Below are 25,934 nucleotides of genomic sequence, written 5' to 3'. Positions count from 1 at the left end.
TACAAGATTAAAAGAAGCCTAAATTCAACCATGGAACATGATTGTGTTTAATATTCTTTTCAAACCAACAAAATGTTTGGATACTGTTTCATTCAAACACCCTTTCCTTTCTCCTCCATGCCAGAGAGAAAGAGACAGAGAAAGCACATACACAGATAGAAACAACACAGATATAATCATGCACTCACACACAGATACACAAATATGATTGAAGATGTTATATTGTATGATAAAGAATACACCTTGACAATTTAACACTAGCACTTTATTTTGAAAAGTAGACCCATATCATAACTAAGACTATAACAGTACTTATGTGTTTTATAAATCTGCGTATTTGGATGTGTTGGTCAGTTCAGCAGGGACTCAAATAGCAAGCACAAAGCAAAACAGATTTCTTTTTTGAGTTCATAATTTTGGATTTGAATTTTGGTGTTTAAATGTTACTTATTGTTTATTGAGAGCGTCTATACAACTACTAATGGCTGTGGAGTCAATTCAGAGTGGTCTATATGAGCCTCTGCAAAGGCACTACAATACTTGAGCTTCTGTAAAGGTGTTATGATACATGAACTTCTGTAAAGATACCGAGTTGCATAGAGCTTCTGGAAAGTGTTACAATACATGGGCTCTATACTGAAATACACAGAGCTCTGTAGTGGTGTTGTAATACAGTTATTAATACCGGCATGATTATGCCATAATCCATCATCCTACTTATGTTATTGGCACATTGATCATCCTACTTATATACACATGTTTATACCGTATCAATTGTCCTATGTATATACACATGTAAGACTAGGTTTATTATTGCAGCTAAATACTCTATACACTATTTTTAAACATCTCCTAAGGAAGCTGGCCATTTAAACTAAATACAATCTATTTACATGCATCCCTGAAAGTTCTAGTTTCCTCTCTGTCAACTTCATAATTTTAGTTGAAGTAGTTTGAGAAAAGTATAGTCTTTATCGATTTCTTGAAATTTCCGGTGTTCTTTTTTAGCTTTAATTCCTTCGGTAGGGCATTCTACCACATTGGGGCCATTACTGAGAACATTCTTGCCCTAGTAATGACTCTTGGCTCGAGCGCAGAGCATGCCAGGATGGTTATTTAGGCTGGCCGCTAGGTATTGCAGTTCCGAGAAGTGAACAGTTTTGTACAACAGCAATAGGATTTTGAATTTCACCCTGCTCTCAATTGGAAGCAAGTGTAACTCTTTCAGTAATGGGGTGGCACTCATCTGTCTCAATTTACCTAGTAGAAACTTAGCTGCAGTATTTTGTACTGTTTGGATCTGTCTGATCATGTATTCTGGTAAACCCAGGAAGGTTGCATTGCAGTAGTCAAAGATTGTGAGTACCAAGGATATTACATTGCTTGATGGGAGAAGTAGGGTTTTAGTCCTCTAACCCAGTAGAGTTTGCTATAAGTGTTTTTGACCATGCGTTGGAACTGTGTTGTCATGTCTAGGCTCTGGTCCAGCCATACACCTAGGTTTCTCACACCATTCTTGGACAGTTCTATGGTATTACCGTTTAATATTAGTTGGAAGCTGGGGCCGTTTCCTCCCCATTTGTTTATGAGAAGTAGTTCTGTTTTTTTTTTTTGTTGGCTACTAGGCCATTTGCTTTAAACCATCCAAAGATTTTCTCTAGGCCTGTCTTTATCATGTGTTTAGTCATCACATCCCGTGTCCTCAATTGGATGTCATCTGAATAAATGTAGCATTCCCACTCCAGGTTTCTGATGAATTTTCTGAGTGGTTGGAGGTAGATGTTGAACAGCATGGGTGACATGGCGGATTCTTGTGGTACCCCTATGACAGTTTCTTTCAGGTTGCTGGTACCCTCTTGCCATTCTACTCTCGTTAGTCTTTTAGATAGAAATGATTCTATCCATGCCATGGCTGTTCCCTCGAGGCCTTTTTCTCTGCAGTATGATTTTAGCAGCATGTGTTGGACTAGGTCAAAAGCTGCTGATAGGTTAAAACTCTCAAAGTAAGTAAGTTTAAAACTCTCAAAGTAAGTTACATTTGCTAGAGAAAATAGATGCATCAATTTACAATTTAGTTGAGTTTGGGATGAAAGGAGAATATTTAGCAAACAGTACTATCAGCAGCAAGAAATATGTTAACCCCCTCCTCTAAATTTTTAGAATCATAACTTAAATACTTCAATATGCAGCTTGTTAACTAGTCCTAGCATTCTGTGATTTTGAGCATTTAAGGAAATCTATACATATGGTTGTTGTTTTTTTTTTTATAGCTTTGGTGTCATCAGCTAAAGGCAATCAGAAGAAGACCAGCATAAAACTAGTCTCTCCTGATCTGCTACTTTTGCTAAGAAGGGTCCTACCTAGCAATAATTCTATTTTTTTCCCATTTTTTTACATTCCTGTGAAGAAAGTACAAGACTAGGTAGAAGATACAATGTTTTTCTTCAAAGACTGTTATTTTATGGTGATGATTTTTTATGGAATTGCCTGCCCAGTACTCATTAGAGATGTGCAAAGACCCTGTATTGCAGTGAAAAGAGGCATTCCAGATATTCCAGAGGGCACACTTAGGGCAATATTTACACTTACATGTATATTTTCTATTCTATGTATTTAGTTGTCCTGTGTAAATAATGTGCATGAAGCACTGGGTATAAATTTACAGTCGATTCCGCTTAAGTGCAAGGCCACCAGACTGGACTGCCATGTGCGCTTAAGCAGAGTGTGCGCTTAATAGGAGTACCACTTTTTAGTCAGGCAGTCGTTTAGCCATTATCGGCAGCTACCTGGGGTGATGGTGGCAACAGCAAGCAGGGCTGAGAGGAAGGTGCTGGTGAGTGCTCGGCGCACTTTTGTAGGTCTCCCGTCTACTTGTTGCCTAGGACAGCTCGCGATGCTGTGACGTTCCAGGGTGGGGAATAGTAAATGCGGTGCAATAAATACAAAGGACCTGTGATTGCATTTAACCGGAGTGAATGTAACGTGAAAGAATAGAGGTGGAACCTATGACATCAGTGCACATAAGTGGATTGTGTGCTTATCAGAAGTGCAAATATCCCGAGTTTATGTCCATTGACTTTAATGTAAAAAAATACGGGACCGTGGTAGTAGGGTACAGATAACCGGAGTGTGCACTTATCCGACGTGCACTTTGGTGGAGTCAACTGTATGCCTATAGTTTTCCTGAGATGATTTTCCATTTCTATTTCTAAAAATGGCTTTAGCAAGGCCCATAATGTATTTACTATTAAACAGTTTGTAGCCCATACAATCTATTCTCAGTAGCTAACAATAAAACAACAACTTAAGTAGCAGTCATTTGTGTCCTGGCACAATAATTGGCCTGATTTGATTGCCATTGTCTTATGGAGTGAATTAGAAGCAGAGGTCTAAATCTGTTAAACATGGAGCTGTTGAAAGACTCTGGAATAGTTATTTAAAGGTACAGATTGGAAGATAGATATAAGAAAATTGCCTGTATGTTTGAATATCCTTATGGCACTGTTGGTTCCATCACTGTAAAGTAGAAAAAGTATGGCACTATGAAGATGCTGCTTCAATCAGCCATCATTCCCCCCAAAAACCCAAACAATTCAGAACTTGAGGAGACAGCAATCAACAACACTTCAATATGTACTTATCTCGCCTCTATTAGTGCCTTACAAGTGGCTTTCAGCACTATATTTCAAGTCTTAAGTGCCACATAAGTACCTTTGGGCACCAACCATTTACATACATGCCCACTTCTTTCTCATTTCCCGAAGAGCCTCATGATGTCAAAACCTCTAATCCAACCTCCCCCAGTTGTTTCAAATCCACAGATATTCTTCACATATTGAAGTTTCAGTTTGAAGCCCTCATGATTTCATCTCTACAGCACATTTCTTAGCCATTAATCTACTCCCACTGAATCCCTTCAGCACCAGATCCAATGGATTCCGATTTCTTATACACGATCCTCTTTACTCAACATTTCCTCCATTTTCATTTCAGCCACTTCTCCAGATCACATTGTCTCCCTGAGACAACTGAACTTCGCTTATTGGATTGTAAACCTACCTTGGTTTGTCACCTACATTGAACTATGTCCTTCCATTCTACAACTTGGCTGTTGTTGTCCTTTAATACCAACAGACTAGGACCTTCACTGATCAAGCACTTCATCTCTCCATAGTCAACGGACTGCATATCATGCTTCCCTGCTCGGGCTTGGGTGCCACTGGACAATAGTGCTCCATCGCATGAAATAACAGCAGTGGCAGCCTTAGTAGCTACTCCATTCCTCCTTCATTGAGGTGATTTATGAAACAGACTTTTAAGTTCCCACACCATGCTTTCATATTCCATTTTTGTCCAGAGCCTAATTCCAGACAGGATAATTGATTCTGTCAAACAGTTCTAAAAAAAAAAAAGAATTGTTCTCTATTAGTCGCCAACTCCCTCCATTCCATTCCTAGTAGCTAGGGTGTCCCATCTGTGAGAATATGCTGCCTGCTTATCCTGGGATAGAGCACAATTATTTAACTGTAACAGGTGTTATCCAGTGACTGCAGACAGATATTCTCACAACCCTCCCTCCTCCCCTAGTTGGCTTCTTAGCTTGTTTATTAAACTGATGATCCTGTGAGCCGACATCGGGCGGGAAACCACTTGCGTATGCGCGGTACAGGCAGTCTTATAACTTCTAAGAAGATAAAGTGACAGTACACTTTTGCACTGCCCATACCAGGCTCTGTGGATGACATCACCCCATCTGTGAGAATACCTGCCTGCTGTCCCTGGATAACACCTATTACAGGTAAGTAACTGTGATATTTATTCAGGTTAAAAAAAAATCCTCTTGTTTAGTTAGCATACATTAATGGCTCCTGGGGTTGGGGGGAATTTCCCAATTTTCTGATATCATAAAACATTTTTTCCTATAAGCTGGTTGCAATTAGGGTTGCAACCTGTGCTGAGCCAACCAAAGTGGCTGGAGGTGGAGTTGTATTGCACAAAACCCTCAATTTTGGGGCAGATGGTAAGCACTATTCTAGTTCATTGATACATTGCACATTAAATATTGCAATTGTGTCAGATGACTTTAATTTTGAATTCCCTTCCTATTGAAATTAGATATTTAGCAGATTACTTGTCATTTAAAAGAGCAGTTAACATTTTAGTTTAGAGAATATTGGACTGATGATTATCATTTCATTTAATTTTTTATATATGAAGCTGTAGCTCCTGGGGTATTTCCCAGCTCTTTTTCATGTAACCTGTTTTGAACTGAATTGGTATATGTGGGCTATAAAAATTGGAAAGTAAATTAAAGACAAGTCTTGTTTTCCTCTCATAAAACTTTTTTAAAAATCAAATTTTTACTTTTTTCCTTGTACTATACAAGAATAAACAGCTGTTTATTTCAAGTGAACAAATTTTGAAAAATCAGCCAAGTCCTGTATTGGTGAGTGAAACAAAGGCACAGGTGAACTAGCACGTCTAATAGACAAAAAGAAATTCCTGGTTCTGTTAAAATTTTCATCTGTTTCTCTCTGTGCTTTGGGGAGTACATAATCTTTAGCTCTTTCTTCTAATAAAGCTACTTTATGATTTTTTTTCTGTTTGCACTTCTGCTATTTCAGAATTAACTTAGAAATATTTTTCAGGCTAGAAGTACATGGAATGATTCCTTTAATTAGCAAATTATTTTTTTAAAAATCAGGAGGTGGGGAGAATTTCTGGCAATTCCCTTCTGTTCCTATAGACAACTAATTCAGAACTGACTGCCATCTCAGCTTCCATGTTTAAACTATGGCTGCTAGATGATTAAAATTTTTAATTGGGATTAAAAATTGTAATCTTAAATTAACTGGTCAAGCTGCCTTCCTCCACCGGCCCCCACAGCCTAGCATTTCCTTCTCTTCCTTTCTCCAACTCAGATGGATCCAACATCGCTGCTGTGCCAGGCTGCTCTCTGTCTTCTCGTCCCTTTCTCATCTCCTGTGGGTCCAACATTGGTGCTCTGCCTGGCTATTTGCTTCCTTCCTCAGCTCCCACAGGTGTAACATTGCTGCTTTACTGCCTTACCTTCCCCAGCACCTGTGAGTCCAACCACTGCTGTGCTAAGGTGCTGTTTCTTCTCCAGCTTCCGCAGATTCAACATCCCTGGTGTACCAAGATTATTCTCTTCCTCTCCTCCCCTCCCCTTCCCTTCCCTTCCACAGCTGCTGTGGGTCTAATTTTTCAGTGCATACCATTACCTGCCTTCGTCTGTTGGCCCCCACAGCTTTCCTGCAGCCATGTTCCAGGCCTCACAAAAAAGGAAGTTGCATCACAGGAGGCAGTACACAGCTGCAGGAAAGCTGGCAAAAGATGGCAGATAACGGTTTTCGCTATGATGTTGAACTCACAGGATCCAGGGAAGGGCAGGCAGAGAGTAACCTGGCACAGTTAATGTGATTAAACTTTTTAATTAACAAAAAACTTATCCACAGCCCTAGTTTAAACTACTTTCAGTATAACAAGTCAGCTGTCAAAGCACGCAGGCTGTAATTCCCTCCAGTTACCTGCTAAACTTAACGTTTGACTTCATCAAGTAGCTGTTGTTATTGTTCAGTGACTGAAACTCCTTCTCCAGCAGGGACTGGAAATGCTGCTTCTTTAGTATCCACAGTTGCAGCCAAATCTGAGAATGGAAGCTGGACTCTAAAATTAGGCCCAGATTCCACTCATAGTAGTGTGCACCACTGACAGCCTTAACAGTACAGGATTTTTTATTCCTGTATGTTTGAGACAAAATAAGAATGTTGTAAGCAGTTACATGGGTATTTTTAATCCATCTAATGTATGCTAAAATAATTTATTATTCATTTCTCCATTAGATAAACATTTTTATAAAGATGGTGACCTCCTGTCTTTTTTTTTTTTAAATATATTTATAACATATAATAACATTGCATAAGTAAATTCAAATTCAAGAATAAAAAAAACAGCCAATCCATGTAGTCAGTCAAGAAAACATTCCACAGAAATTATAAAAAGATAGGCATGTTTGTAGTCTAGATTATCAAGGGAGCAAGCAGCTATCTGAAAGAAAGGAGATGAAGAGAGACAACCAAATCAAACTTATGACTATGTTGAGCAAACCCACATCTGTAAAATAGAAAAGATCAAAGAGTAAAAATTGAGCTGCAGATTTCTTCCAAAAAATGTTTTCTAGATATAGACCTCCTGTCTTTATTAAGGTGCTTTCTTCCAAATTGGTCCCTTTTACCTTTTAAAGAAATTGATGAGGGGGATCTACAAAATTTTAAAGAGCAATTTTAAAAATTCTGCCGGTGTTAGTTTTTTTAAAATAAACCTATGCTAGCCTCAGTTTTTCTGTTTCATCCTATTTAGTATAAACCGAGCCGGCTCTACCCATGGATCAGGTGAGGCCCTGGTCCAGGACACCAGTGATAAAGGGCGCCAAAATCCCAGTCCGGTCTACCTTCAGAAGGATAGATATTGGATTGGGAATTTGGCACTCTTTATCATCAGTGCCTTGAGCCAGTTCCTCACCTAGTCCAGTAAAAGAGGGAAACACTGGATCGGGGGGAGGGGGGGGGAGAAAAATACCAGATTACAGTGTGTGGGGGAGGGCTGCCAATGTAAAAGTTGGCTCAGGGCACCACAATCCCTTAAGCTGGCCTTGACTAAAATATCCTGATCTATGCTACCAAATGAAATTCAAACTTGATTTGAATATACAGTAAATATAGGAACATTTAGTCCAATTTATCTGAAAAGCATCCTGGAGACTAGTGCTGCCCGATTCAGGAAAAAAAATTTTGATTTGATTCGATTTAGCCTATTGAATCGATTTTTCCATTTGATTTTCCTGCCCAATTGCGTGTTGTTGTTTTTTTGTTTTTTTTCAAACATCCTGGTGGGTTTATTTTATAACCTCTTCACTCCCTTTTCCCTCTCCTACCCACACTGGTCCTGTGGTGTAAACAAAATAAACAAGCAAAAAATACTTTTCCTCTCTCTGTTAAATCCTAGCTCACGTTCACGATCTAACACCAGCTCTGGAAGGATACACAAAACAGAAAATAAAATTATTTTTTCTATCTTTTGTTGTCTGGTCATTTTTTAAATCATGTTAGTCTCAAGCTCTGGTTGTCTTCTGATCAGGCTCTCCTTCTTTCTTCTTTCTCCGTGCTAACCATCCATCTTCCATGTCTGTCCTCCCCTTCTGTTTCTCTTTCCTATTCCGGAGGTCTGGCATCTTTCCTTTTTTTCATCTCCATCCCCCCCACAGCTGCAGCAATGGATCCCACCATTCTCAGATCCACCATCTCTCCTTTTCTCAACTACCCTTTCATCCAGCATCTCTCCCTCATTTCTCACCACCCCAAGGTCCGCCAGCTCTCCCTTTCTCTTCCCAACTACCCTCCTATCCAGTATCTCTATCCCCCCACCGCCCTCCACACATCCCTTGTGTCCAACTTCTCTCCCTTTCTGTTCCTTCTCCCTAAATCCCATTGTCCATCTCTCTCCCTCTCCTCTGTTTTTAGACCCATTATTTCTTCTCCAGTCCAGTATATGCACGTCTCTTTGAACCCCCCTTCCCTCCCTCCGTGTACTTCTACATCAGGCAGCCCCTGAAGCCCTGTCTCCCCCCCCAAAGGCCTGCATGTTCTCCTAGCTTCCCCTGTCCACCATCCATCCTCCCTCTGATTCCCTTATCTATCATATCCAGCATCTTTCTTTTGTGTCCCTGACCCTATTCTCCTCTCCAGTAGTGTCCCCTTTGTGTCCCTGTTCCTATGCTCCCTCCATGCCCAGCATCTTATCTCTGTTTCATGTCTCTCCCCATATCTAGCTGCTTCTTTCTCTCTTCCTTACCTCCTGTATCCCCTTCCCCAGGTACAGGCTTTCTCCTACTAACTCTCCTGCCATCGTGCACCCTGCCCACCTACTTTGGAGCAGTATCTGTCCATCTTGTACCCTTCCCCTTGTGGTCATGCATTTCTCTTTTCCTCTTTCCATTGTCCAGCACCTCTCCTCTGCTTTCCTCCCCCTCTTTTTGGTTTGGTCTCTCTCTTCCCTTCACTTCACCCCAGGTCTGGTATCTCCCCTCCCCTCTCTTACTCTCTCTTGCCCCTTCCTCCTCCTCCCTCTGCACACACAGGCCTGGCAGGCATCTCTCAATCTTCAACATACGAGTATAGCAAATGTGTTATATTGCTCCCTACCTCCCGCGAAGACTTGCTCTCCCCGCAAGCCTGCATGTTCCCCCAGCTTCCCCACTCTTACCTTAAGCTAATACGGCAGCCTGCAGGATCGCCGGTGCTATAGTGATCCCTGCAGCTGCCGTCGTCCTCAGCAGCATGTTCCCTCTGCCGTGATCCTGCCCCTGAGGAGGGGGAGGGACCGTAGCAGAGAGAACGTGCCACTGAGGACAACGGGCAGCTGCAAGGATCACTACAGCACCGGCGATCCTGCAGGCTGCTGTACTGGTTTAAGGTAAGAGCGGGGAAGCAGGGGGAACATGCAGGCCTTACCGACTGACCCTCCCCACTCATGCAGGAGTGGCAGCGGACGACCAGCAAGAGGCAGCGTTGCCGTTCCTTTCATAGGAAGGCACAGGGGGGGAAAAGTCGGTCATCGAATCGGGAGGCCGATTTTTTTTTTTTTTTTTAATCAAATTGATTCTCCTGATTCGAATCAGTGAATCGATTCGAATCGTAAATCGGGCAGCACTACTGGAGACTGAACTGGATTTTCACTGTGCTTTTTGCCATTTTTTTAAAACTATGGCTGAGCTATGATGTTTCCCAAAATTTTCCTGAGATGCTTAAATACGATTGATCATTTACTGTCAGCATTGTTTCAGAGAAATCTTTCTTTCAGTCAAACATGAGCAGTCTTCCTATCTCAAGTGATTATTCAAATGGTGTTACTTCTGCATTGGTGTACTTACAAATACTGGCAGCATTTGAATGCTTTATTTATAAGTACTTCTTCTATGGTGTTCTCAATGGTGTTTGATAAGTGCTTCTCCTTTGCTTTTCTTCTGGCATAATCAAAAAACAAAATCATGTAATTATCAAGTTAATTTAATCATCATTTTATTTTATTGCTATTAACTTGTACTTTATTTTCTCATTGATTAGCACTCATACTTCATTACTCCTGATGTAACTGGATTGCCTACCATACCAGAAAGTGTAAGTATTGAGCCACTTTTTGAAACCTATTTATGTGCAAGTACCAAGTGAAGTGGTGTGAACATCCCTAGTGTTACAGCCTATGAGAGATATTTATAGTCTCGGCATGAAACTATGAAACTATGAGTTGATGAAACTGTAGCTTCAAAGGTGAAAGAATATTCCAATAAATTTTGGTTTTATAACCATTTAAAACCAAGGAGTGTTTTTGTGGGCACCCGGTATAGTGGTCAAATAAGCCTATACAGAAAAGGGTATCGCCACTGTTCTAGCCAGTGTTGACTATTTGGGATAGAAAAAGTCTTAGAGATTATGGAGCAGCGTGATCAAATTTCCTCATCTGAGCGGCACGAGCAGCAGCGCAATTTGGCGCTGCTTCTCGGCGCTCAGCGGCTTCCTTACTGGCTTCCGTGAATTCTCGCGAGCTAGTAAGGAAGCTGCTGAGCGCTGAGAAGCAGCACCAAATCACGCTGCTGCTCGTGCCGCTTAGATGAGGAAATTCAATTGCGCAGCCAGTTAGCAGCGGGGCAGGAGTTTGAAAAGCTTGCCTGCTGCACCTCCACCACGGATCGGCAGAGGACCTGCTGCACCTGCACCTCTATCACGGATCGACAGAGGTATGAAGTTAGGGCCGGGGAGAGTGGGTGACAGAGGGCAGAGCCTGGGAGAAAGAGTGCAGAGTGACAGGGGAAGGAAGGAAAGGAGCTGGATGAAGAGCCTTACAGGGGAGGAAGGAAGGGTGCTGGGTGCAGTGCCTGACAGGGGAGGGGAGGAAGGAAGGGTACTGGGTGCAGTGCCTGACAGGGAAGGGGAGGAAGAAAGGGTGCTGGATGAAGAGCCTGACAGGGGAGGGGGGGAAGGAAGGGTGCTGGGTTCAGTGCCTGACAGGGGAGGGATGGAGGGAATGGGGCTGGGTGCAAAGCTTGGCAGGGTGGGGCTGGGCACAGAGCCTGACAGGGCAGGACACTTGAATATTAAGCCGCCCGACTTATATTCGAGTCAACTATTTTTCTCCTTTTTGGGAGGAAAAAGGGGGTCTTGACTTATATTTGGATCGACTTATATTCGAGTATATACAGTAAAGCAGGTAATCATCTATATTTTGCAGAAAAAAAATTAATTCCATACAGTAATCAACTGCCCTTCCCATTATACTGTTGAAAAAGATAAGTATTCAACTGTCTTAAAATCTCCTACAGTCTATATTTTCCACAACTCAGGGGGCAAAGAATTCTATATTCTTGGACCAGAAATGCAAAAAAATCAGCGATCGGTACTTCTCTGATCATACCATTTGAAAAGAAGGAATATAATAAATGACTTTGAGCAGATCTCAATGTCCAATTTGGTAGACATATTTTTAAATTTGAAGCTAATATCACATATACATTACTTATTAAAATTTTAAAAATCAACAATAGAATTTTAAAGCTAATCCTATGCTCAACACATAACCAATGTAATATCTTCAAAATAGGTGTTATATTCGAATACTGTGAGGTTTCTGTACTTACCTTACTGTCGCATTTTGAGCAACCTGCAATTTTGGCGCACACATTTGGGCAACCTTTATAGAATCCTGGAGTATTTGCATGAAAATACAATATTTATTTTGTTTTTGTGATGTTTTTCCCATATCCTATATATGTGATCAAGGCAAGATATTTGGAAGCATGTAGTTTCTGTGTTGGGGTTTCTTGCTGTCTAGCTTGTTCTGCTTTCCTAGTAAGAGATGTGTTCTAGGGTCTAGTGTAATATTTGCAATGCTGCCTTTTTGTAGACTCTGTTGCCAGCTGTAGGGAAGTAGGTCACCTCATCCCTTAAAGATGGTCCAGCAAGTGAGTACTGCCTCCTTTTTACCCTAGAAAAATAAGTACTGCTCCTGTTTCCACTACAGTGTTGCTCACAATTATATTGAAAGAGCACTAAGGCAGATCTCTCCAAGGCACTTTAATCAATGTTCTTTCTCAGAGTGAATTCCCTTCACCACAAAGCTCTCTTGCTTGTCACTCTTCCAGTGTCTAGTCCACTTCACCATCCTTGAGATCTATCCCTAAGGCTACTCATATTATTTCTGAGCTTCCTATGTAGGACAGAGTCAACAGCTTTGCTGACATCCAAATTTACCACATCAAGACCACATCACTGATCTAATTGTATGGTCATCCAAAGAAATTGACCAGATATGCCTGGCATGAGCTTCATTTAGGAAACCATTGCTATCTTTGATCCTGCATCTTGCTAGATTCAAAGTATTTAACTTTTTTTAATAGACTTTCTACTAATTTAACGGTCACCGAGTTAAGGCTAACACCTGTAATTCTGTAATTATCCACTTGCATCTGTTCATTAATGTACCCTCCAATGCTACTCAGATTTCCTTAGTGTTCTAGGATATAGTGTAGCTCTAGCTCATAACTTTGTCCACTGTTATGTTTTGCAAATCACTTGCAAACACCTAGTATTGTAAATGGTTTGTCATGTGCCCAATATTAGAACAAAAAAAAGAACAGGCAGCAAGTTAAAAAGTAATCCAATGAGTTAAAAAAGTAGAAGAAAATTGCATGTTGTTTAATATCAAGAAAAAATAATGATAAAGCCCAACATGGCCATGTCTTAGCATTGAGCCTGCTTAAGGGTATAAATTTATCTAGAAAGATATCCTTAAAATCATAACAGCATCACCTAGTAGTTAATTGTTCTGTTTCATTATTCACACTGTGCATGATCTTTATTATTTAATGATATGCATCACCTGAACCTGTTCATTCATTTTCCCTATATCCCTTCCAGTTTTCTACGGTCATCCTCTAACTCATTCTTTAATGGACACTGGACAGAAGTATGAGGGTGGTTTAAAAAGTTTGATAAATTTCCATAAGACGATGCCATAATCCATTGTCATCAATGCCGTTAATGAGTATTTTGCAGAGTTTCACAAAACCTAATTTTCCTATGATACGAAAAAAATAGAAACTCGATAGACTTAGGCCCAGATTCTCTAACTGGTACTGATTTTTAGGGTAATGGTAGGCGCCCAAACTCATTTTTAAAATGCCATTGAAACAATGTTTTTAACTGAGTTTCAAGGTGCATGACATCTAAGAAATTGGTGATGGAATTCCGCCTCCATAGGCGCTTTAGGCTGCCTAATGCCACTGTGGGCGTGATTAACACTGGAAGTGGCGTTAGGCAACTTATAACGCTTACAGATGCACAATTCACATCATAGGTAGGTGCTGGAAATGTAGGCTAGGAAAACCCTGGCCTACATTTCCAGCACCTACCTTCTGTACCTAGTGCCCTCGCATGATTGACATGCGATAGGCAGCCATTTTTAAGGTGGCCACCGATAATGGTGCCGGTTACAGTATCTAGGCCTAAGGATATAGCCCTTGATGGAGACTACATTGTTTAAATTGCTTTTGGTACCAAAATTTTCAAACCATTCTCGTATTTAAGCAATTGTGATCCCCCATCCCCATCCTACTTTTCTCAATTATTCAATCTCACTATGGTATTTTCTCTTTTCACTGTTGCTCTCTTTTCTTTAATTTACACTTTTACCCTCCATTTCTCTTGGCTTTTCCAAGTACTCTTTCCTGTCTCCTTTCTGAGATCCTTTGTACTTTTTTGAATGCTAGACCTTTAGGCCTTACCTTTTCGGCCATCTGTGGGAAACCACATCATTCTCCTATCATTTACTTTCCTAAGATAAAGATTTGTAGCACTTACTATTGTTCCTGTCAGCTTCGCCCATTCTTTTCCTATTACACAATGAATGTCCTACCCTTCAAGCCTCTCTTAGGGTATGCCCTCATTTTAACAAAGCAGTAGAGCACTGACTTCGCTTCTAGATATTTTCTGTTCCATGGACTATGACATCAACTTACTAGTAACTTCCTTTCGCTTATTCTTGCTAGCTGAGGATCCTTTTCACCTGTTTTTCCCTTTGACTGTGCAACCAAGTCAATGCTTAAGATAGAATCCTCTAGCAAAACATATTTCCTCTTATTGCAAGATATTGACAGCAACCTTGTGTTTACCTTTGTTTTTCTCCAACTGTCAGCACTTTGCAGGAGTATCTTCTATTTTGCAAGTCTATGTAGTAATCTTGTTAGAGAATGTTTGATTTCTTAATGCTATATGATATATGCACTAAATCAGAGAAAGAACAGTGATAAATTTGAAACATGAAAGAATTTTAAAGACATATATTAATTGGCTTATGAGCTTTTCTGTTTGCAGAGTATTTATGAATTTAAAACCTGTCTCATATAAATATCTCTAAAATTGTTAATATAATGTCCTTTTCTTTATTAAACAGAGAAATCTTACTGAATATTTTGTTGCTGTGGATGTGAATAACATGCTGCAGCTTTATGCCAGTATGCTGCATGAGCGACGCATCATTATTACTGCTAGCAAACTAAGCACTGTGAGTACCGTACTTCACACATTTCCTTCAAAGTAGCTGATCTGGTGCATTTCAGAAAGAGACCTTCTGACCTCTACAGTTTTAGATACGTACCATGTGTACTTAAAAGACAATGTCTATGTGCTTTTATAATATATGGTTTTATTCTACCTCTTGAAGTGCAAAAATCTGATTTATATATGGCCTGCTGTGATATACTAGGGCAGGTTAATTATTTTTTTTATCAGTAAGATGAGAGTTCTTCAACTCTTCAGAGTTCATTTTGGTGCCTTCTGCCCTATGAAGCTTTCTTAAGGGCTATTATGAGTTCGTTATTATTCACTTGTGATTTATTCCATTGGAGCTTCTTGAAAGAAATCGGGGAGCCATGATAATAGCTCCAAACCTAACCTGGTAATAGGTAGACAGCTTTTTGTTGTAGAGTGGTGGTTTGGGAGTGCATACTCTATTAATTGTGATTTGGAGTATCACTTCAGGCTGATAATAACCTACAACTCAAGGAGATTTTTTTGTTGTCAGGTTTTATGCTGCTTCGACACACAAATGTTGTTCTGAAGGGATAATCTCTCCGTATTGCAGGATGCATTGCTGAAACAGAAAATCATTGTAACATAGTTATGAAAAAAATGTTTTCTCCACATATTCCAACATCATTTTTCCTTGGTTTTTCTTAGAAGTTCACCCTTGATCCATAATTTTGAGTTTCCTCATGAGACTGCAAGCTTGTTTTGAAAGGAAACTCTTCGTTGGGTTTCCACTTGAAATTGCAGCAGCACCTATAGTGTGGGTATATCTGTACTTCTGTTTGGGTTTTTTTTTCCAGGGGGAGGGTACTTTTGGCACTTTGAAACAATATGCTGCTCATTTTCAAAGCAGATGGATGCCTCAAAATACCTAAAAAAACCCTCTTAAAAACATCCAAATCCCAATTTTGGAAAGTCAGACTTTGGATGTTTCACAATGTAGTTCATCCAAATAAGCAAGGGGGCATGTTTTGGGCAGGAAGGCCCCAAAAGTAGGACGTCTTTCAGTGATAATGGAACAGGAAGTAACGCCTATGCTTAACAAGAAGAACATTTTTATTTAGACCTCTTTCAATCATGTCCAGGGTACAAAAAAGTGTTTTGACTGAGCAGCTGAACACTGAAGGGATTAAGGCATGACACCTTTTTAATCCCCCAATGGTTGTTTCCCCCTCCCTCTACCCTGAAAGTGAAATCGGAAAGGGAAACCAGGCTCTGTTAGCTGCAGAAAAGCACCAAGCAGATCAGAGGAGTAGCCTAGTGGTAAGTGCAGTGGCCTGTAACCCAAGAGACACAAGTTCAAATCTCACTGCAACTCTTCATTATTTTCCTGGGGTTCTCACCAGCAACAGAAAAATACTGACTGTACCTAAAGATATAGGAGGCAAAAACAAACAGAAAATCCAACAAAACTTCAGTGAAATATCGAGTTGAAGAACAAAAACAGAAACTGCAGTGATGATATACAGGACGCCAAGTCTTTAATAAACAATCAAAAAAAGGAACATAAAACAGTTTGTTTCCAAAAGGACTGATAAGATTGGACTCGACACGGTCTGTGTTTCAAAGAAACACTCCTTCCTCAGGGATCCTAATATAAGTGCATGGAATTGGTATGAGCAAATGTGTATCTGAGTGACAATGGTGACAGCAAAAAATTTTTATGCTATATTAGTTTGAAAAATATATAAAATAATAATGTGAAGCATTCATCTACTTAGTATAAAGTGCAAAATTTAAAATGTAACGGTGAACATTACATAACATTAATGATTTGTATAAGCTTGATGGTGAAATAAATTGAATCGAGCTTATGTAAATAAATCATTAATCTTATGCAATGTTCACTGTTACATTCTAATTTTTGCACTTTATACTAAGTAGATGAATGCTTTACATTATTATTTTATATATTTTTCAAACTAACATAGCATAAAAATTTTTTGCTGTCACTCAGATACACATTTGTTCATACCAATTCCATGCACTTATATTAGGACCCCTGAGGAAGGAGTGTTTCTTTGAAACATGGACTGTGTCGGGTCCGCTCTTATCAGTTCTTTTGGAAACAAACTGTTTTATGTTCCTTTTTTTGATTGTTTATTAAAGACTTGGGCCCTGATTCTGTATAGGACGCCTGGGAGAGGTGTCCTATTCAGAATCGAGCCTACACTAAACCCCGATTCTGTAACCGGCGTCCATGTTACAGACGCTGGTTAGAGAATCGGGTTAGATTAGACACAGCTCGCTACACTTATCGCGGCAAGGGATCTCTCTGCCGCTATAAGTATAGCAGGCCGCGGCCGCCTGTCCGATTGCCGGCAGATGACCCCCTCGACACTACCGACCGCCCCCACCCCCAACACTACCTATCGCTGGCAGATGGGTGCCCAAACCCTCCTGCCGCCTCCCCCGACACTACCGATCACCGGCAGGAGGGTGCCCAATCCCTCCTGCCGGAAGACGCACCCCCTACGCACCCCCCCGCACTAACAGCCCCCAAACCTCCCCCCCACCAAACTAACTTTTTCTTGTTGGCCAGACGGGTCTTGCCCATCCAGCCGGCAGGCCCACCTAGTCGAAATGAGGCGGCCCGCCCCTTCCCGGCCCATCCCGCCGAAGCCTAAGGCCTGATTGGCCCAGGCTCTAGAAGCTTGGACCAATCAGGCCTTAGACATAGCAGGTCCGCCTATCCCCACTTAATCTAAGGCCTGATTGGCCCAGGCTCTAGGCGCCTGGGCCAATCAGGCCTTAGACTTAGTGGAGATGGGCGGACCCGCTATGCCTAAGGCCTGATTGGTCCAGGCTTCTAGAGCCTGGGCCAATCAGGCCTTAGATTAAGTGGGGATGGGCGGACCCGCTTGCCTAAGGCCTGATTGGTCCAGGCTTCTAGAGCCTGGGCCAATCAGGCCTTAGGCTTCGGCGGGATGGGCCGGGAAGGGGCGGGCCGCCTCATTTCGACGAGGCGGGCCTACCGGCTGGACGGGCAAGACCCGTCTGGCCAACAAGAAAAAGTTAGTTTGGTGGGGGGGAGGTTTGGAGCTGTTAGCGCAGGGGGAGGTGCGGTGCGTAGGGGGTGCGTCTTCCGACAGGAGGGATTGGGCACCCTCCTGCCGGTGATCGGTAGTGTCGGGGGGGGCGGCAGGAGGGTTTGGGCACCCTCCTGCCAGCTATCGGTAGTGTCGGGGGGGGGTATCTTCCGGCAGGAGGGTTTGGGCACCCTCCTGCCGGCAAACAGACAGGCGGCCGCGCCCGCTATACTTATAGCGGCAGAGAGATCCCTTGCCGCAATAAGTATAGCGGCCGCGTCTACTTACAATGTAGACCAGCATTTTGTTGGCCTACATTGTAAGCGTCTCTTCCTCTACATAGGGAGACGCGTAGGGCCGCCTAGGTTCGCCTAAGGCCTGCCTAAGGCCCTTAGGCGAGCTTAGGCGTCTTGTGGGCCTCCCTAGGCTCCCGGAGGCGCCTTCAATATAGGCGGCCTGCCTGGGGAGCATTTTTTTAAAAAAACGTGCATCCCGATTGGCTGATTAGACAGCTGTAGGACTCCTACAGCTGCCTAAAATCAGGACGCACTTTGTAGAATCAGGGCCTTGGTGTCCTGCTGTTTCTGTTTTTGTTATTCGTCCTAAAGATAAAGGCCACTTGTAAGCCTGAGAGCTATTGAAGTGGTATACATTTAGGTACAGTTTGCATTTTTCTTTTCCTGGAGGAATCACATTTACAGAAAAAAAGAGTTACAGTGGGATTTGAACCTATGTTCTTTCGTACAAAACCCACTGCACTAACCACTGTTCTGCAAAGATGTTTATGTGGCCATTTTCATAAGAATGCTGCCAGACATTATTGTGCCTTGTTTTCCCCATGTGTAATTTAAATTTATTATTTATTTATTTTAAAATTTATACACCGCCTAAACCTAGGCGATTTCCAAATAACCATACACAATATAAATCACAGTACCAAACATAACACAAAAAAGTGTCTCTACAATGCCATAGCATCATGTACATCATTCTATCACCATACAAGATGGCTAATAAGAATGCAGTCACAAATAATTGAGTCTTCAAAAATGTTTTGAAATTCAACCTGTTAGCACACAGCCACAAATGGCTAGAAAGACCATTTTACAACTTCAGTTCCGTAATGGAAAAAGTAGAAGCTCTAGTGCCAGCATAATGAGCTTTCACCACCCTATCCTGTGACAAGAACATAGCATGCTCAGATCTTAATGATCTACCAGGACGATACATATTCAAAAACTGCTTAAAGTACAAAGGTGCAGCAACATACAAAGCTTGATAAACTATAGACAACTCCTTATTGAGTACCCTATACAACACCATAACCAATGCAGTTATCATAAAACCAGGGTTATATGAGCAGGACTAATATCAGGAAGTTCTGCTTTACTCAGAGAGTGGTTGACACCTGGAATGCTCTCCCAGAGGAGGTTGTTGCAGAATTGACCGTAATAGGATTTAAAAGCAAACTAGATGCACATCTCCTTACGAAAGGCATAGAAGGATATGGGTGACTAAAAATTACAACAGGTGTACACCTGACAGGGCCTCCGCGTGTGCGGATCGCCGGAGTAGATGGACCGAAGGTCTGATCCGGAGACGGCGCTTCTTATGTTCTTATGACCTAGGCACAACTGCCACCAGTTGTGCTTCCGCATTTTGATGCAGCTGCAATGCCCTACACCTAGCACTAGATATGCCATGGTATAGGGCATTGCAATCTTCTAATCTGGAGAGCACTAATCCCTTTTCCTAAGGTGCGCTAGATAGATTACATTTCTTTGTAATCTATCAGTTGTGGAAGTTAGGTAAACAGGTATGTTTTTATTGCTTTCCTGAAGTTGAGGAATCCTTCAAGGGATCTTATCTGTGGGGGCAGTCGATTTCAGTGGGTCGGTATGACGTAGGAGTAGGAACGTTGTTTGGCAGTTTGCAGTTGAAAGGGGTGTTTTGAGGCATGTTTCATCCTTGGAGTGGAGGGACCTGTTCTGTACATATGGAGGAAGTCATTTCTTTCACAACCCTCAAACACTTGTCCATCCCCCCTTACACACTTTGTGGCCCTGATTCCTCATCATGTCTCCCAACCAAAATGAACCCTTGTCTTTCTCACATTCAAACGTAATCCATGTTCAGTCATCCAGTCAATAACATGCTGCATATAGAAATTCAATGGATCATTCGGTTCTGTACCCCTCACCTCCACAGGAAAAAAAATTCATCATCGGCATATAGTCTATAGAAGACGCCCAAAGAGTCAAACAATGACCCAATCAAAGCCATATAGATGTTAAATAATAAGGCAGAGAGGGCTTAGCCCTGAGGCACCCTCTCCCTACAGAAACAGCCTTAGATACTGTACAAACTCTAAATGAATGGTTCAGCAAGCCTGAAGAAAACTAGTGCAAAACATCGGCAGTCAGTCCCAAAACTTCTAACTTCAACAATAGTAATTGCAAATCTACTCAATCAAATGCACCTGAGACATCCAACAATATCAAGCAATAAGTCTCATTCCTATCCAAACCCTCCTTTAACACATCCACAGAGGACACCAACAAGAGTTCTACACCATGGTCTTGATGAAAACCAAGCTGCAATGAGTTCAAACAACCCACAACTCAACAAATATTTCCAACTATCTTAAAACCAGTTTTTCCAAAAACTTATCCCAAAACAGAACTACAGATATAGGTTGATAATTACTCAATTGTGCAGTATCCAAACACACTTTCTTCAAAATTGGCTTCACAGTTGATTGTTTACAGTCATCCGGAAACATTCCCTCTTGTAATGATTAATTCACTGCTTGCCCTGGATCAGTAGCATGGAATGCTGCTACTATTTGTTTTTTTTGCCATGTACTTGTGACTTGGATTGGCCTCTGTGAAGACGAGATACTGGGTTAGATGGACCATTGGTCTGACCCAGTAAAGCTATTCTTATGTTCTTACAGTAACACATGGGCACAACACTTACTCCCTCATTCTGTAACTTCACACCAGATGCGGTGCGTAAGTTACAGAATTCTAGCGCTTACTCATATAACTGTAATTATCACACAAATTCTGGTTAGGCGTTAAGCATTATCTGTAACTTTAGTGTTCAACTTTCTTAATACATGACTGCAAGGAGGCATGCACAGAGGGTGGGGCATAGGCATGTCCAACATTTATGTATGCAAGTTAAGTACTAAAGTGCCACATTTGGCACATAACATTTACACCTCTATTGTCATAATGTAAGCAAGCACACTTACATTAGAATTCTATAAAAACATAGTCCAGCCAGTATTTATCTGGCATCCTTAGATATTCAGGCCCTGATTCTACAAAGTGCATCCCAATTTTAGGCAGCTGCAGGCGTCCACTTAATCTAAGGCAGCTGTAGGCGTCCACTTAATCTAGGCAGCTGTAGGCGTCCACTTAATCTAAGGCCTGATTGGCCCAGGCTCTAGGCGCCTGGGCCAATCAGGCCTTAGACTTAGTGGGGATTGGCGGACCCGCTATGCCTAAGGCCTGATTGGTCCAGGCTTCTAGAGCCTGGGCCAATCAGGCCTTAGGCTTCGGAGGGATGAGCCGGGAAGGGGCGGGCCCGCTTCATTTCGACGAGGCGAGCCTGCCGGCTGGACGGGCAAGACCCGTCTGGCCAACAAGAAAAAGTTAGTTTGGTGGGGGGGAGGGTTGGGGGCTGTTAGCGCGGGGGGGGGGGTGCGTCTTCCGGCAGGAGGGATTGGGCACCCTCCTGCCAGCGATCGGTAGTGTCGGGGGGCGGTCGGTAGTGTCGGGGGGGCATCTTCCGGCAGGAGGGTTTGGGCACCCTCCTGCCAGCAATCGGACAGGTGGCTGCGGCCCGCTATACTTATAGCGGCAGAGAGATCCCTTGCCGTGATAAGTGTAGCGGGCCGTGTGTAATCTAACCCGATTCTCTAACCAGCGTGTGTACCATGGACGCCAGTTATAGAATCGGGGTTTAGTGTAGGCCCGATTCTGAATAGGACACCTCTCCCGGGCACCCTATACAGAATCAGGGCCTCAGTGCTCAGTGCTGGGCCATGTTCAGGTACTGACACTGGATATCTGGTGCTAATCGCACCATCAGTGGCCGCTGGAGCATATGTGAATCCCAGCCTATACACAGCCAGGGCACGCATGAGACAGTAATGCAGGCCCTGGCTGAATATTGTTTGGGACCCGCAAAGCCTTAAATATGATGTTTTTGCCTATAAGCCCCTAAAACAGTGTATCACAAACTGTGCTGTGGCAGATTCCAGATCTGCAGCAAAACAAGAGGTAGATCTTGTAGGTAGTCAGCAAGCATCAATGCCTCTCTTCCTCTCCTTCTCCAGCACCCCTCCAACTGGCGGTAAAAGGAGTCTCAGTGCCGCCGCTGGAGGTCATCCACACTTGCACGGATGTCAACGTGATGACATCACATATGCACGTGACGTCATCACGTTAACATCCACGCATTTCTGGATGCCCTCCCCCTGCATCGTTTAGTGTGCTGCGGCTTCAAAATGTTTGCAGCACACTGCCCTAAATAACACTCTCCTTCTATATGACCTCCGAGCTGAACAATCATACCCCAAGGTCACTCAAGCTTTTAGTTATTTCTATCTGTATTTTTTCTATGGTTTGGCTTATTTTAACTACCTTGGCTTAATTTGAAAGATGGTCAAGCAAATTTAATCAATTAAACTAAACTAATCCTCAGTTTTAGCAATGATTCCATTAATTTATTCACCGCTGAGGTCAACTAACCAGCCTGTAGTTCCCAACCTTCTTCTTACTTTCATGTTTATGAAGAAGAACAAAAACTGTTCATCTGTAAACTTCCAGAATCACACAAGACTGTAAAGAGCTGTGTAAGTCAGACAGTAGAGCAGCAATTTGGATTTAGCTCACACATTTTCAGTATTAGCTCAGGGCAAGTTACTTTATTCCCTTGGTTGTATCCTATCCATTCATATCACTGTCTACTTTTAATTTAGCTAGCACCTCATAAACAGTCTTCCATTCCTATTCCTATTTATTTTCTGCAGTCCTACTTCTGATACATTATCAGTGAACATTGAACAGAAATATTTATTAAGCAAGTGTTAATGTTTTTTCTCATCAACTTCCAAGAAGAGCATTCCCTTTGTTGAGAATCTGTTGATAAGTCTGAAATGGTTGCCTATACAGGAGCATTGTTTGTTTAAAACGTTAATTTTAGTTTTTAAAATTTTGCATTCACAAACTCCACAATTGCTTTGTTTTTTTCATTCAACAGTATGTCCTGAATCATAGATTATGGTTCATGCATCAGAACCATTTGGTAATTCCAAGTAGGTTAGTTTTTTTAGGAAAAGAAGGGGAATGAAAAAATGCATGCTTATCTTATAAAAGACAGTGAACCCTGTCTTTATAAGATAAGCATACATTTTTTCAGGTTGAATTAAAAAGGCATATAGTTGATGTATAAGGGAGGATGGAGCATTTTAGAGCCTATTCAACTGAATCTCGAGTGTGAACTCATTTTAGTTAGGTAAATACTTTTGGTGTTCCGTTACATCTGAGGCTTTTTCCTCTATTTACAATCCATTGTGTCAGTTAATGCAAGGTGTATGGGGTGCTTAAGATTAATGTGTCTGAGAGATTGTTTCTAGTATATTCATTTATTTTTCCTCCAGTCCTTCCTGTTTTGACTTAATTATTTTGGTGCTTAATGTCTTATATTTAGCTGAGGGCTATGCCCACCTAATCTTAAAGATCATAGTTTCAAGTTTCAGGTTTAATAAATTCTTTGATTTGATCGCAAAATCATATTTCGATGCGATTTACAGCAAATAACAAATCGAATAAAAATAATAAAATCCACATACATCACATAAAATACTACTAGACATTAATACATTAGGGAAGAGGGGAGTATATACTGTAGTTGACGACCTTCAGTAGGTTACCCAGTTTATTCTGGAAGTCTCTTTGCTGCTTTCTGTATTGGTGGATACTATCTCTGCTTAGCAGACCTTATAAAATTATCCCATGGTCTGATTGACATCATCCATGCATCTATGCATTCATTGAATACAAAAAGAACTGGCCTATTATGGTTTAATAACCTATGAAGGGTGATCAAAAAAATTATTAAAAAAGCTCAGAGATTTGAAACTCCAAAAGGAAGGTTGTGAGATCTCCCTTGAGAGAAGAGTTTACCTTCCGGTCATAGTCCTTTTAAAAAATTTTTGATCACTCCTTCAAAGGAATATGTAAAAACCACTATTAAAAGTTTCAAAAAATGTCCAAACAGGATACTGTCTTAAAGTTTTTTGCAAATGTCACTGCACCTATGGCAGCTTCTAAAGAAATTTACTTAGCTTATAAGAAGGATTCATTGACAGAATATGAACTTCTTTGCTTCAGTCTAAATCCTTGACTAAGAGGATTGAAGAGAGCATCACTTACTCATCCATCTACTTCACCCTTTCTCCCAGAGATGTGAATTCACTTTTCTACATTGGAGAGAATACTATTAGTGTCATTAGTGTCAACATGATTTAGCGTATGGCCAAAACATTGGCCAATGTCCATGAGCACAGAGCTATGGAGTTGGAGTCGGTAAAAATGTACCAATTTTGATTCCAGCTTCAAAATATGAACTTAGAATTTTATAATATGTGGGAAACTGATATTTTTTTTGTCCTGGATCTAAAGTACTGGTATTTGAGTTATATTTAGCAGTAATTTAGATCCAAAACAAAAAAAATATAAAGCCTAATGTTAGTAGGAGTTGGAGCTGGAGTCAGAGGTTTGATGTACTGACGCTATAGTCCTGCTTAAGCATATATTATTCAGCACTGAAAGAACAAATTATGTTGGGCATATAAGCCTCCGTGTGATGTATCCTATTTCAGAACCCTTTGAATTGCTTTTTTTTTTTCCAATAGGGTGGTCATTCAATTCATCCTATATATTCAGCATAGATAACCATGCAATCAATAAGGTTTGAGTAAACATTCATTAGAGAAGTATTTTATCTTCCTTTAAGTGAATATTAATACTTTTTATTTCCATAAAAATTGTCAAAAATTGTGTAAAGTGACTTTGCATGAGATGGCAGAGGACAGTTTGAGTAGGTATCTGAGGCTAGCTAACAGCCAGCGTTGGCTTTACGTATTTGATAGATATATATAGACAAATAAATGAGTAAGAGAACCCTTAATGAGATAAAGTTGGCAGACCACCTGGACTGTTCTTCCCCCCCCAAAAAAAAAAAAGAGTTCTGTTTTTAATTTGGAAATTAAAAAAATAACTGGTAGATATCTAGTTTTTCTTTCATTCCTTTTTATACCTGCTATTGATTACTTATTAGGGGGTCCTTTTCCTAAAGCAACGGCAAATGTGGCCTTAACACTCTGCTTATCCATGTCTTTCTTGCACGCCAAGGCCACTTGTGCTGTGGCTGGAAAATGCCAAACTCCTAATTTTGCCATTGGCACTTGGGCATTAAAAAGAGTTCCTGTGTAAGTCCTTACCAATACCTATAGGTAGTAAAGGCCCACGCACTACCCCGCGCTAATCAATTAGCATATGGCAATGCCTCATGTGCTAACTGATTAGTGCTGTCACATCCACTCTCCGTCCCCATGCACACACCCTTTGCAAAATTTCAGAAAAATTATTTTAACATGCATATCTACGTGTGCAGATTAGGCAAATTTACCATGGGATGCCAGCATACAGGTCATGGTAAGCCCTTTTAAAATATGATAAGCACATACCGCAGTTTAGTAAAAGGACCCTTACATGTTTAAAAAGTAGCCTTGAAGTGGTGGTTAGGGTCATACTGAAAAGAAGTAAAGGAAGGAAGGACCAGAGAGATCACTGTCTTTTTTTTTTTTTTTTCTAGTTAAGAAAAAAAAATCAGTTTTTTTGTAGCTACATTCCATTAAAAAAATTTGTATTACCAATTCCTTAGTACTGCAGAGGGAGTTCTTTCTTATCTTCAGGGTTAACTTTATACCAGGTGCTAATGACAGTCTATGAAGACTGGACTGTGATGTCACCTCTATGTTATCAGCTCTGTTTCGGTTCACCATCTCAGGTCAAAAGGACTGATAAAAAAAAGACATAATTCAAGGTCTATCTCACTCTCTCATTGCCAGCGTTTTGCGGAGGATGCACACTTGCTTGGACATATCTAGGGGAAAAAAAGTAAATTTTAAATCTGTTTTCCCCTCTGTCAGAGTCCATCCAGTGTTAAG

General features: G+C 41.2%; 1 protein-coding gene across 4 annotated transcripts in view; it reads left to right on the top strand.

Annotated features, from left to right (window-relative positions):
- Positions 1-25,934, top strand: part of DENND1B (DENN domain containing 1B) — a 454,561-nt gene that overhangs the window by 186,485 nt on the left and 242,142 nt on the right. For 2 of the 4 annotated variants that reach the window (XM_033917139.1, XM_033917141.1), the window contains exons 8-10: positions 5,387-5,446; positions 10,143-10,196; positions 14,524-14,634. The exons of 1 other annotated variant lie outside the window; for it this stretch is intronic. In XM_033917139.1, the coding sequence (XP_033773030.1) occupies positions 5,387-5,446; positions 10,143-10,196; positions 14,524-14,634 (225 nt within the window). The remainder of the gene's footprint in view (positions 1-5,386; positions 5,447-10,142; positions 10,197-14,523; positions 14,635-25,934) is intronic. One more of the 4 variants, XM_033917140.1, reaches the window with a different exon arrangement.

This window comes from Geotrypetes seraphini, chromosome 12 (assembly GCF_902459505.1).
Source record: "Geotrypetes seraphini chromosome 12, aGeoSer1.1, whole genome shotgun sequence".
NCBI classification, from domain to species: domain Eukaryota; kingdom Metazoa; phylum Chordata; class Amphibia; order Gymnophiona; family Dermophiidae; genus Geotrypetes; species Geotrypetes seraphini.
The sequence above is the reverse complement of the archived record's forward strand: the minus strand, read 5'-3'. Positions and strand labels throughout refer to the sequence as shown.